General features: G+C 40.1%; 1 protein-coding gene across 1 annotated transcript in view; it reads left to right on the forward strand.

The window, feature by feature from the left end:
- The window catches only part of LOC111873436 (serine/arginine repetitive matrix protein 2), a 168,837-nt gene extending 155,968 nt beyond the window's left edge, over nt 1-12,869 (forward strand). The window contains exon 8 of the mRNA XM_023868161.2: nt 7,391-12,869. Coding sequence (XP_023723929.1) covers nt 7,391-8,786 — 1,396 coding nt within the window. The 3' untranslated portion in view covers nt 8,787-12,869. The remainder of the gene's footprint in view (nt 1-7,390) is intronic.
- Nucleotides 12,870-13,788: the final 919 nt, after the last annotated feature.

Here is a 13,788-nt window from a genome sequence, read left to right on the forward strand (position 1 = left end):
ACTAATTTTAGACTGAGTGGATCTAGGCTGACGTTCATAAGAGGATGTGATGTTGGTCCAACTGTTTCTGTCGTTCCTTCTACACATAACAAATCGAAACGAAACCTGAAATAATTAACTATCTTTGTAGTAGCATCTCCCTTTGGCCTCGCCATAGCTCAAGCGGGTAGTCGCAGGCTTCCTACCACAGCGGCCCGGGTTCGATCCCGGGTCTGGTCGAGTGGGATTTGTGGTGGACAAANTGTTAGTACTGATTTTTATTGAATTAATTGCAGCCTATGTGTGATTTGACTCTTTGATAATCTCGAAGAGAAACTTAACAGAGTCCACAGCCTCCATTGAAATCATATTCATCATTGTCACCGTCATTAACTTCCATTTCAGTATTAAGTCTCTCGAGGCCTGCACAGTTGATGAAAAACAGAATCTTTACGTCGTTTCAGGGGGCCTTTCCAAATTCCCTTTTCATTATGTTGACAAGGTCCATAAATGTTAGTTTTATGCTTTACTTTGGTCATATTCATGATCATCAACATCCTTTTCAGTATTAGGCCTACTGAGACCTGTACAATTATTGCAAAATAATCCTTACGTCGTTTCGGAGTCTTTCCTAAATTCTCTTTTCATTTGGTTGATAAGATCCACTGATTACAATTCTATAATTAGCGTCGCAATGATCTTAAAATCCTGTAATTTTGTGGGTCTGCGAAGAACGTTCAGTTTCGCTCATTGTCAAGCGGTTTATAATAGTCGAAAAGAATGGGATGTTGCAGGAGGAGCATGCTAACCGGTTCGAGAGGGACAGCTCCTACCGCCGTCGCGAGCACAACAAAGGAACGGAGCCATCCTCGGACTACTCTCCGCCCCAGATGAATGCTAACAGAGCCTCGCCGTCTCCTTCCCCATCCCCTACTTTGGATCATCCTCCAGGGACACGAGACACCCCTCCTCCGAACAAGAAGTTGTATCAGCGGACACGGTTCGCAGCCGACATCCCGCCACCTCCTGCCCGCCAACGTGCGAAGTCGCCAGGACAAAGCGCCACGTCTATCATTGGCGAATCTTTCCGAAAACTTGTCGACAAGTTCCGATCTTCCAGTTCCGAGAGGAAGAACAAACGTCGCAATAAGAGACAGTCTCGGTCACCTTCCCCGCATCACCCTCACACTAGCTCCACCTATCAGCAGTACCACGTCATTGATAGCAACATTCCTTCCGTGGTGGGGCCCGGCAAGTCATCGCGAGTGGGACGGCGCGGGGGCGAGTCCCCAAACGAGGCCGAGCGAGGCAGCGAGGCAGCCGAAGGCGGGGAAAGTCAACCAGTTGCTCCGCGAAGATCTACCAGAGTTAGTCGAGGCGGGAGTGACACGAGAGAGTGCAGCACGCAGACCGGACGACAGGAGAATAACGAAGAGTCCGTCGGCATGGACTACCATCGGAGAGGTACATCTCCTGTGGTACAGAGGTTTTACCTGGGGGAGGATCCTTTCGGGGGCAGTATCTATGGGCGCGAGAGGGAGTACGATGGTGTCACGCCCGTCAAATCTAACAGAAGACACCACAGACAGAATGGACCTCGCAGGGGCAGTCATCCGGGAGAAGAAGAAGATATGAACAGGTACAAACTAATTTTAGACTGAGTGGATCTAGGCTGACGTTCATAAGAGGATGTGATGTTGGTCCAACTGTTTCTGTCGTTCCTTCTACACATAACAAATCGAAACGAAACCTGAAATAATTAACTATCTTTGTAGTAGCATCTCCCTTTGGCCTCGCCATAGCTCAAGCGGGTAGTCGCTGGCTTCCTACCACAGCGGCCCGGGTTCGATCCCGGGTCTGGTCGAGTGGGATTTGTGGTGGACAAATTGGCTCTGGGGCAGGTTTTCTCCGAGAATTTCGGTTTCCCCTGCCAATCTTCATTCCACCAATTGCTCCACAATCACCCTCACCTATCATCTGGGGCTGGTACAATAGGCCAGAAGTGGCCGCAGTACAAGGGACTTAGTCCCACCCCACTAGCAATAAAAAAAAAAGACATCTCCCTTCACGCCTCTATATCACAATGCCTCTGTTTCTTCTGGTTACCGGCACTCCCACGATACCAGATATAGGCCTAATAGTAAAATGCTTACTATGTTGTTCCCTTAAATTGGGGTAGTGGCATTTCCCACGCACCAGATGTAATGTCGCACAGCCATGAGTTGGACACAGGAGCATCGTCTGTGAAAACGAGGCGCGGGGCTTCTTTCTAACAAGAGACCAAAATACGTAGTACAGGGCCCTCTTTATTGTAGGCTGTTTTAAAGTGGCATCTGCCTGTAACTTTAATTGTATTAGGCCAGTGTCAGTTGCTTGATCACGTTCTTAATCAGTCTGAAATCAGAATTGCAACGCGTTCTTTGCGCTTCGAATCAATATGGAGCACACTGCTCCAAACCGTAGCGCGCCTTTCCAGTCGTGGTGTTGGTAAGAGGTAAAGTTGTGCCTGTGCTTAATTCATTAAGCACCACACCATGAAGACGTATGGGGGAGTGGACATAGAGCTACACAATTTTTGACCTTGGCACTATGTGGAGGTGAGTGGTCAGCTTCACACACCGGCCTCTTTACCCCCGGGGAAAAAGCCTTCGGTACCCCATGTGGCTGGGTCGGCCCTAGAGCCGGCCAGGACGCTATGGAATAGAGAGAGATATCTTGCTCCCCCCGGGAATCGAACTCTGGCCGTCCAGCCTCTAGCCCATTGTTGTACTGTCTGAGGTACCTCGGCTCAAATCCTGATGTTTGTGTCTGTATTATCAGCTGAGAGGGCAGAGAATTTGCTCTTTGTCTAGAAACCGTGAAGTAAAAGGCGTTTTGAAATGTTCACGGCTGTGATTCTTCATAGTGTACTCGTAGTCTTCTGCATTTTGTCGCCGTTTAGTCTTGCAGGCGTGTACCGACGTTTCGAGGAACATTCTGTCCCCAATCTTCGGGTTGGAGTTAGTAGGGTAAGGAATCAGAGGACTTAAATAGGCAGGTTGCTAGGAAGGTGGTCGCTCGGATCCACATTTCCTATTGACTCGGGCAGGCCTCCATCTNCCCCCCCCCCCCTCCCGTCATTCTGAGTCTCCACTTTCCTTGAAACCCTCACATAAGATCTAATTCTTCGCCTTAGGCACTTCAGTCCTGAAGATGGTGACAACATATTTCTCCAAAACGTCGATGTGTATCTACAGTCCAGAAGACCAGACTCTCACGACTGTGAATACCACTGTCTTACGGAATGTGACGCTGTGCAGTCTGATAAAATTTGGGCGAAGTCTCAAAGGAACCTTGCTAAACGCCAGAGAGAATACACGATGTTAGATCGCAAAAAAATAGTTCTGTTCTTAAAGTTACATGTTGGAATTTTAGGATAGATCTGTCGTCATATTTCCGTTCTGGGCAATGCGAGGGAACCTCACTCAATGTCCGTTGGTGGTTACAGCTCTAAGGATTATCCCGATGCTGTACAAAGATGTTACGTAGGCGAGTACAGGTTGCAAAATGGCTGAGGCTTGTGTTGTGTGTGTGACCTTCATCTCCTAATAAGGTATGCATGACAACAGAGCAAGCAAACATGGCAGTTTTGCAAATGTTCATCGCAAGTCACATTTAGGCCAAATCTGTAATCTGATTAGCTATTATCAAGTACGTGAAGGATCAAATTAATAAAAATATTGACGCAGTTTCAAATTCTGTAAATGTTTGTAACTCTGCTAAGGTTGTGAGTCATGATGCTACTATTTGCCCTTTAATTTGTGTCTTACTTCAGGAATTCAAGGCAGACGGCTTTGTATGACGCAAGCCCACCTGACAATTCCATGCCTTTGGCCGAAACTATGCTGCTCGTAGGTTATGGACTTTACGTCTGTAGGTGGATGGAGATTCAAAATTGACCTCAAGCCTCTCAAGTTATTTGCTCTTGTCTTGTAAGAACCTTCTGTCTCCATCATCAGGGTAGAAGGGGCATCTGCGACGTCACAGACAGAAGGCTGTAATGTGTATTACCACCATGAGAACCTCAAATCTTACCAGTCAAGGAAACGGCCTGTTTGATGAACTATTCGCGTATTGGCTGCTGAATAGTCTGGTCTCAGTTTATTCTTGGCCCTTTGTTCCAATTCGTCTGCGTTTAATAATTAATTAGCAAAGTAATCTCTATGCAATTTGTGAAATTAATTTTTTTCCTGTAGCCTAAAACGTTGGCCCAGCCGCATTGGTCTTTTTTTCATCTAAAATATTTTGCTTCCTTTTCCAGTCTTTCCTTGTATATTTCCAGGCTGTCTTACGAAATTGATCTCAGCAGTTGTAATTTTGGATTCTTTCTTTCTGAAAATTCGTGTATGAATTTTAATGTTATATGTCTATGCCTTGGTTACTTTTCAGTTTTCTAATCCTATACACAGACGATAGGACTACTTGGACGGGGATCAGCCCGTCGCAAGGCCTCTGCCTACACGCAGAACAACACAAACACATAATAAACACACAGACATCCATGCCTCCAGTGGGATTCGAACCCACGATCCCAGTGTTCAAGCTGGCGAAGATTGCACACGCCTTAGACTGCACTGCCACTGTGATCGGCTTTAAAGTTATAAGATTCCCCATATTCCCGAACTGTAAATGCATCTCTACAGCTACAGCTGTGATATTTACCGTCCGAGATGTTGGTTGGACGAAACCATCAAGCATAGCTGATCTACCGACAGAAATTGCGATGCTTTACCACAGAGGTAAACGTGTTCAGTTCAGTGCGGGAAAGCCAATAGCTGGGGTTACAAGAGCCACACATCAATGTTCAAAGTATGCCAGCAACTTTCAATCTTTATTTATTGGATACGCTCCAAAACGCAGTCATATCGATATAACAGAAAAATTGGTTTATCTAATTTCGTGTAATTCAGTATCCACCAAATTTCTGTAAACTGAAACTCATTTTGTACCATCCACTTCTCCCCTGGATCTGGTTATTGGAGTTGCAAGGTTGTTCTGATAAAACTCCTTTGAAAGTAATTTATTTAAGAATCATATCCAGCCTTCATCATAGTCCACTCTATGCTTACAGTCGAGGCTGCAGTGACCGAGTCAAGGCGTCTTCGCTACAGGTAGAGCCGAGGAAATACCAACAGTCAGTAAACAGACAGTGTTGTTTATAACTTTAGTTTGAACTGTTTGATATGTTGAGTGCATAGTAAATAAGCTGTCCAGGCTGTAACTTACGGCGTGATGTGGCCTCTGGTTCATATACGCAAACATTATCGTTGTTAGAAAGAACCACTTCAGCGAATCTCTAAATGTTGCTATGAAAACGATTTTGAAATTTCTTTTTAACTTTGGCAATGTAAAATTTTTGGTGCCTCTTAATTTCAACCCCATTTTAAGACTATGATGCAGGTGATACTGCTACGATGGACTTCTGCCTTCAAACAATATTAATCTTATTCGGAAATGAACATAATATACAAACAGGTAGGCCAGGCTACCCGGTTTCTGATGAGCAGATTGACGCAGCGGTAGCTCTCTTCACTTGTATTTTGGAGGTACTCTGTTTGAATCTCAGCCGGAACACCGATTATGCTGATTTTTCCGTGGGGGTTTCAGCCCTACCAAGAAGAATGTTGGGATAGTACCTCATTAGGCCGCGACCACTTTTTTTTAGTCCTTTGCTATTCGTTATTCACAAGTTATCCTGGCAGTCGACTCTGTATAATCTGAGATAACTGACAGCTTTGTAAGAGACCTCACAAACTTATTTCTGATCAATTGCATCTATTAAGGAACAGCCTGTTCTAAAAATTATCTCACCTAGACCAAATGCATGTTTTGACTGTATTTATTAGAGTGCACATACACGTATGATACCAAATATTATGTATTTTCCAAGATGTCTTACCATCCTCCGTACCTGGACTCTGTATGAAGTGTTGCTAGTGGTACTCACCTCACATTTTCGCCAGGTGGGTATTATGGATTGTAGGAAATTAGGAAGTACGGCTTTGGGGTGCTTCTAATAACGTGATGATCATAACAAAGTTTCATGAGAATCGGACAACTGTTCGGAGAAAAGAGACGCACGCACACACAAACGCACATATCATAAGCCTGCTTTCTGTCCTTAAGAAGGAAACCGGACTAAAGAATTAATGACCTAAATGAATGTAATGAAGTCCCCCGCAGAGTAAGTTTATTTTTTTTTAATTCTGTTGAGAACAAGTTTCACAGGGGGCACGCCGTAACGTAGGTGGTTGAGACACTATGCTACAAGCCGGAAGGTCGTGGGTTCAAGTCCCGATGAGGTCATTGGAGTTTTCTCAATTGATCTAATCCTTCCAGCCGTACTAGGGCCCTGGGGTCGACTCAGCCTCTAACAGAAATGAGTACCAGGAATATTCTTGGGGGTAAAGGGCGGCCGGCGCGTAAGGCTGACAACCTTGTCGCCATCCATGAACCGATAGTCTAGAAAATATGGGAACCTCAACATCTCACAACCTTATGGACCTCCACGGCCTGTTACAGGGATACCTTTACTTACTTTTACAAGTTTCACATTTTAAGTTTTTGGGAATAGCGTTTCTTACGAAGCTGGCTGGATGTAGGAAATAAAGTACATCGATGACATGAAATATGTGGGACTATAAACAGAGAACTTTAAAACGGCCAGGAAAGAGAACGCTGATGTTCCGACACGTTTATGAGGAAGTGAAACAGATTAAGAACAAAAAATATGTTTGTAAAACTGAAGGAGAGGAAATTAAATTTCTAGTAAGTGTCAAGGTACGTACTAAGTTATAAGTCTACGGGAGGTGTTAAATGTTCATTCGTTCAAGCCAAGAGATAGGGGATTAAAAGAAGGAAAATATTAACCAACTTCAACAGAGTGGACAGCAGGGCCTCAGAACCTGGCACTTCGTTACAAGCTAAATGGATATAGACATAGGGTGGCCATGCGCAGATGTCCATGAAGTCGGGAGAGGTTTAAGTTTAATCTGTGAAGGGAAGAAGTGGCAGTAACTTTTAACCATCAAACTTTTGTATTTATGGTTATATGTACAGTTTGAAAGAATTTGTTACGCGCCAGACCGCCTCTATAGTGGTCAGACTTCCTGGCTACAGATTCAGAGCTACCGGGTTCGATTCCCGGCGCCACTAGATTTTCTGAGAAGTAGTGCACTTTTCTCTAACCTCCTATCACTTCATCTCTAAACGCAATGGATCGCGTGATATATTACATGACCACATAACGACAAACACTATGAATTATGTGACACGTCATGTGTATGTGGACACTAGACAAATGATTTAAAGGGAGTAAATGTCGTGACTTACATGATTTAGGTGCTCTTATGTATTGTGTTTGCTTTTTCAGAACCAGAGTGAGCAGTAACACTTTGGGACGTCTGAGCAAATCGACGAGTCGCCTGGCGAGTGGGAGCTCTTACAGCCCTAACGGAGAATTGAGCTCGAATCGGAATGCTCAGACGTTGCCGCGGAAGCTTTACGACGAGCGGCTCAAGAATCAAACATACATTCAACGGAACAGCACCTCAAGCGATTCTCATCGGTGGGAATCCAGTCGCCTGAATCGAATCAACAAATCGCATCAACCTCACTCCAACAGCATGATCAACGTCTCTATAATCAACAACGTCACCCCTCCTACATCTTCTATAGGAATTAATAAGCCACTGACCAATGGGGTAGGTATCTCTACGTCCACAGGGCCCGCGAAACCTGCTCGCACCTACCGCTCAAATCTCGCACGCAGTAAGAGTTTCAACGTACACGCCGGAGGATCGGGCAACACTGAATCATCATCATCACTGCTTTTGGGGTCCAGAGGTCGAGATGTGTCTAACGTCTATAAGTCGAATCCACACCTGCATCGGTTAGATGAGTCTCCGCCACCGCTAAAGAGCCCTGGGATCTTGGCAAGCATAAGTCGTAGCCAACGCGACCTTACGGAATCCTCGAATCTGGATAAAGATGATAATGCTTTTGGAAGGAATAAAGAATCTTACACGTTCTCTAAAAGTACAAGTAATTTGGTTAGTAATGGGTATGTAAGTAATATCCCCTCGACTCAGGAAGCGAAAAAGAAACTCTTCTTGAAGGGTTTAATGGACAGGGCACCAGAACTATACAAAACTCTTCATGGCGATGAAGATCCTGATATAAAACCACTGTCTGCAAGTCCTGCAGGGCGTCTATATAAGAGCACACCCTATAAAAACGGAAATTCAAACAACGTATCTTCAAGTAGAATCCTCGATTACAGCAGTTCATTCCGGTCTTCCGGTAAAAACGCCACTCCTGAAAATGATTCCATGAGAACAGGCCGTATTTTGTCATCGCCATACCGCTCGCCAATGACGAATGGCGTAGACCATGTCACATCTCCAAAACCAAGCTTCACTAGCACCCTAAACCACACCCCTTCTTTCAGAGATACAAACAACGGCACAACAACCTCTATAGTGAGAAGAGGGAGCATCGGAAGTGATGACTATTCGGAAACAGTTCGCATCACATCGAAATCTGATGACCCCATGAGACCTAGTGTGACCAACACTGTGCAGAGCTACTCAAAGAAGACCATCCCGACGAAAAGAGGGCTGTCAACAGAGACCATTGAATCCAGTGAGACAAAAACCGTGACTAAGAGCAGGTTGCGGGGTGGAGATTCAACCCAGAAAGCGATCCCATATTCAATGACCAATGGTGGGGGAGGTGTGGTCATAGAAGTAAGGGCACCTAGGAAATGAGATCAGTTGGCTGTTTCATCGTACTATTCCTAGACACTAATTGGAAAAGCAACATATCTAACTCATCATTATCTAGAATGATTTCCTTCTTTTTTTCTTTCTGAATTCACCTGACCTGGTTAATAGTATGTATATCAGGTAAGCTAATATTATACAATTAACAGAACTGACTCACATTTATGCCTTTGAAGTCAGCTGGGATTCAGTTAGTTCTCTGCAAGTAAGTTTCATTTTTATAACGCTTGTGACATTTCATATGACCTTTGCGTGTCTATTGACAGTATCAACAGAAACATTACAGATCTTGGCTCTTAGTCATGTTATTTGCAGCCAGCAATCTTAAAAAGGCAATCATTGAATTATCTTGCAATTATTGTGGATCAAATTGTTTGTTTTCAATTTGAAATGGTGCAATATCCATTACTTGTACCCTGGACATAACATCAGACACCTGTCTAAGAATTTGCCATCAAATTTCAAAAATGTTTGTACATAACAGTTTGTATTAGTATGTCATAAATATATGGCCAAATACTCATGACTCAAATATTTATCATGGGAAAATCTCATTTCATATTAACTTCTAAAACAAGGTCATTTATATATTAAATTCCATAATTTTATCATCCAAAAAAATTCTTCAGCATTTGCATATTCATTTACCACCTAGGAATAGCGTTTTGTCGTTGCCAATCCCATAGAATTATAGGAATAATTTCACAGTTTGATTCCTGACAAAGGAAGATCACACTAACCTAGTTTTTTACTTGTTAGCTTTAGCAACAAGTGTGTGCCAAACACTGTTGAAACATGTCAAAATGTGAGAAATATGTACATATATATAAAATATGTCAGTAAATGTATAGTATATAGGAAAGAATGATGTATCATTAAGAAGCAGAGACTACGATTACAAACTTCACTCTTACCACTGAAGTACTCTTCAAATTAATATGTAACTGAATGAAGGATGATGGTTGCATAATTATTATATAAATAATTTTTTGTGTATGAATTAATTATAAAAAAACTGATGCTGGTGTGATGACTTGCAAAATAAAGCAGTGAAACACAGAACTATTTACCATGTAGTGCCCCCTAGATTTTAGGTGGTTTCCAACATTTCACAAGGACCAACTGCCTCCTATCCAGTGAGTGCTACAAGTTGCATCCCCAGGGTATAAATGTCCAAGTGTGAAGGTGATTTCTCATCTTCATTGAGGACCGAGGTTAAATGTACACGGAGCTTTACTTCCACTCTCCCTATTGTGTGACACAAGGACATGGCTGAAGATGGATGTACTATGTTACTGCAGAATGCCAGATACCTCCTCCAACGGTATAAACCGTTACATCCCAGTACACTTCACCGCATAAGGTTCTCCATGACAGCCTCAGATATTATAGAACTAGTTTTTGTTGCTGTGATTGGAAATTAAAATACTGATTACATTCAGTATTACAGTACCAGAAATTTGTGTGGAAACATCAGACATTCAGTATGTTGTTCAGGTGAATAATTATTTAAAAGAATTTTATGACATGCTCCAGCATTTCAAGAGACAGTGTAGGCTTTAATTATGCCCCACAAAATTGAAGATGACAGTTGAATGCAGTTCCTCGCTTTGAAACCGTGAGAACATTTTAATGACAGAATAGTTGATTAGTCATTTACTTAACAATTCATAAATCAGTTACATCTGGATTGAAAGAATGTGATCATGTCAGAATTTTCCAGAAGAAATGACATATTTTATGCTTCACTTTTGGTAGTCATAATTATTTTATACATTCAAAATTAAGTAAGTGGAATATCTGCCTTGCTTTCAGGCTTCCAATTTTGGATTTTTTAGTGTTTAGTTTTTGTGTATATAAAGGATCAATATAGAATTCTTAAAAATAGCCTATATATCATATTTAAATTAACCAAACATAATAACTAATATTTGCACAGAAAGGAAACCTAATCAAGCTCGTATATCCTTTTTAATCATTACATACTATGAGAAGTCATTAATAAATTTGAAACTAGGTTCATCTGCTCTAATGTACCATCTTTGCTGCTTCATAAATGGTGACTGACACAGGAACAAACATAAAAAGACTATTACAATATTTCTCAATATGTTATTGTTTTGTGTAAAAGAAGTTACAGGAAACTGTCTCTATGATATTGGCTAACTGTCTTCAATTACATTTACTCAGAGAAAATATTAAGTTCTAAATAAAAGTGGATGTACGAATAAAGTTACTTATCACAAATGTTGCTTAGAATTATAAAGATCACATCGGATCATTCTACGAATGAGCTGCATTTAATATTCAACTTCCTCTCTAATTGTTTTGCAAAAATGTATATTAGTATGCAGTTGTACAATACCTGCATCTAATTCAAATAATGCAAGTTCCAGCAAACATAGGCCTTATTGTAACCTCCCATAAACACTACAGTGTTCTGTATATTGAGGCGTTATATAGGTCTCCTTCGCTGTTTTAACCCTGCCATACTATATAAGATAATCAACTGTGTAGCACTTAACAGTAAGTCATATTAAAAAAAAATCTCTGTGTGTTACCTCTCTTGCCTCTCACAGTAATGAAAGGTATGTTTGAAACTGTGCCTAGGTATAAGTTCAGTGAATAGTATTAAGACCATAGAATGCAAATATTGACTACATTGTCAAGTTTTAATACACTCTCTTATTATCTTCCCCTACACTTTTCAACATCCTAAAAACCATCTACAATTTAATTACTTATTCTGTGAAAAAAGCTGTTGATTACAACCTTCTTTGTTAATAAAATTATTTATAACTTCTTCATGAAGAATTGTAACCATTAAGAAACGAGCTATTAAATTTTGTTTCACGTTTAGAATCACATGTACATTTTTCTGTCATAGTCATAATTATCATTTAGTTATGCTCTGATGTCACCGCCCATTCCATGGACAGAATTTCTAACATTAATTTTTGCATAAGCTTTCTGAAATTAAAGAAAAAAGAAATTTATACCTATGATTTAAAAATAGTGCAACCTCAGTATTCTGCACTAACTAGAGCACTGGTGTGTTCAAACTATCAAGTCATTCAGATAACTGAACTTCAAATAAAATATTCAAATTGTTTAATAAACTTATTTTATTCAGAAGATATATAGGCATATATTATCCATGAACAACCAAACATTAGTAAAATATTATACTATGTAAATGTCACCAATCATATAACTTGGTTACATTTTTTATCACGTAGAGAGACAGGTTCATTAGCACATACTGTGTTTCACAAAAATTCATTTTTACTTAAAGGAAGTAAAATAATTAGAACAAATTGTAATTTTTGGAGGTGATGTTTTTCTCTGTAATTCAGTTTGCATTAACATGGGTTCAGATTACCAAAGTTCCACTGTAGTTCACTGTAATTTACTGGATTACATTCTGGCTGTTAAATGTTTTCTTCAATATGCTATGAAATGTTCAGTTAGTTAATTAGGAGATTATTCTTGTCATTAGAATGGTTTATGACAGATTCCTTTGGGTCTGGTATGTATGTTCCTGTAATGTGTATTATCTCTAACTGTGTGTACATTGTTTTGGTTAGTTACTAGGCTTGTAAAGAGATTTTAATAGCAGAAATTTTAATTGTGTACTGGATATTGGTTTCATCTGATAATTAAATGATAATTATGTCCATGATAGAGAAACGGACATGAAATATGACATAATTAGTTATCACTTCAGGACCACAGTTCTTAAGGAATAAGTTAGATAAGTTTATTAAAAATAAGTATATAATCAGTAGTGTTCGGTATGAATTAAACAGTGCCCCAGAGGATGGCTTATGAGGAAGTCAAACCATTGAGGACAAGGTAATAAAACATTACAATAATAAAACTTGATAATGTACTTCTTCGTAGTTGCATTTTATGGCATTAATATTATTCACTGAAACGGAATACAGTCACGATAAACTTAATTTTAAGATAAGATATAAGTTCTTCTAATATTTTAGATGGAGCTTAAATATATTATTTTCTTATGACCTGTACTAATGTAGTATGTTAAATAGGTTTAAACGTAAAGCAAAATGAAGCATTGTAGAATAATAGTAATAGTAGTAATAATGATAATGAGTATAATAATAATAATAATAATAATAATAATAATAATAATAATAATATTATATTGCATTTGAATTTGTCAATATAGTTATTTTGGTAAGTTTTGTAATCAAATACATGGTACATTTTGAATAAAGAATTTAACAACCAACATTCATAATTGGATTTATCTTATCCTGTTCAATTCTTAGCCTTAGTTTGTAAGGAAAGGGGACATTATGGTATTATTGCGTGTGTGTGTGTGTTCATATGTTATGGGTGGGGGGTGCAATATCCACACTGGTATGAAAAAGTTGGATCATGTCACAACCATAACATCCACAGGTTTTAATACCATACAGTCTAACTATATTGTTGTTTAGGTGTTTCAGTGAAGGACAAGCTGGGTGAGATATTTATTTATTTATTTTGTCTCTATAGATCATTGTTACATGATATAGGACAAGTCAGTTACTGTACATTGGCAGATTACAATAAGAGAGTAAAGTTACAATACTTACAATTGTTTACAATAGATTACAGTGGATTACAATAGTTAAAGAGTTCGTATTGTGTGAGGTGGAATCCATATTAGGTCCCCTCGGTACGTTGGCCTCCATATGTCCTATTGTACCTGTACCGTGATTATGCTTATGGCGAATTTGATGGAATGTTGCAGAGTGGGGAAAGTGAAGAAAGGATACAACATTTTTGTCAGGAAGCTTAAATGAGGAGACTACTTTGGAGATCTAGGCATAGTTGTAAGAATAATAGAAAATGTATCTTGCAAAATGAAAGTATGAAAATGTCAGCTGAATTCGGTTCCCTCAAAATGGAGACCAATCACATGCGTTTGAAATGGGTGTCTTGGCTTCCTAGTGAATCGGAACTTACGTGATCA

The sequence above is a fragment of the Cryptotermes secundus genome, unplaced genomic scaffold (genome assembly GCF_002891405.2).
Source record: "Cryptotermes secundus unplaced genomic scaffold, Csec_1.0 scaffold333, whole genome shotgun sequence".
Taxonomy (NCBI): domain Eukaryota; kingdom Metazoa; phylum Arthropoda; class Insecta; order Blattodea; family Kalotermitidae; genus Cryptotermes; species Cryptotermes secundus.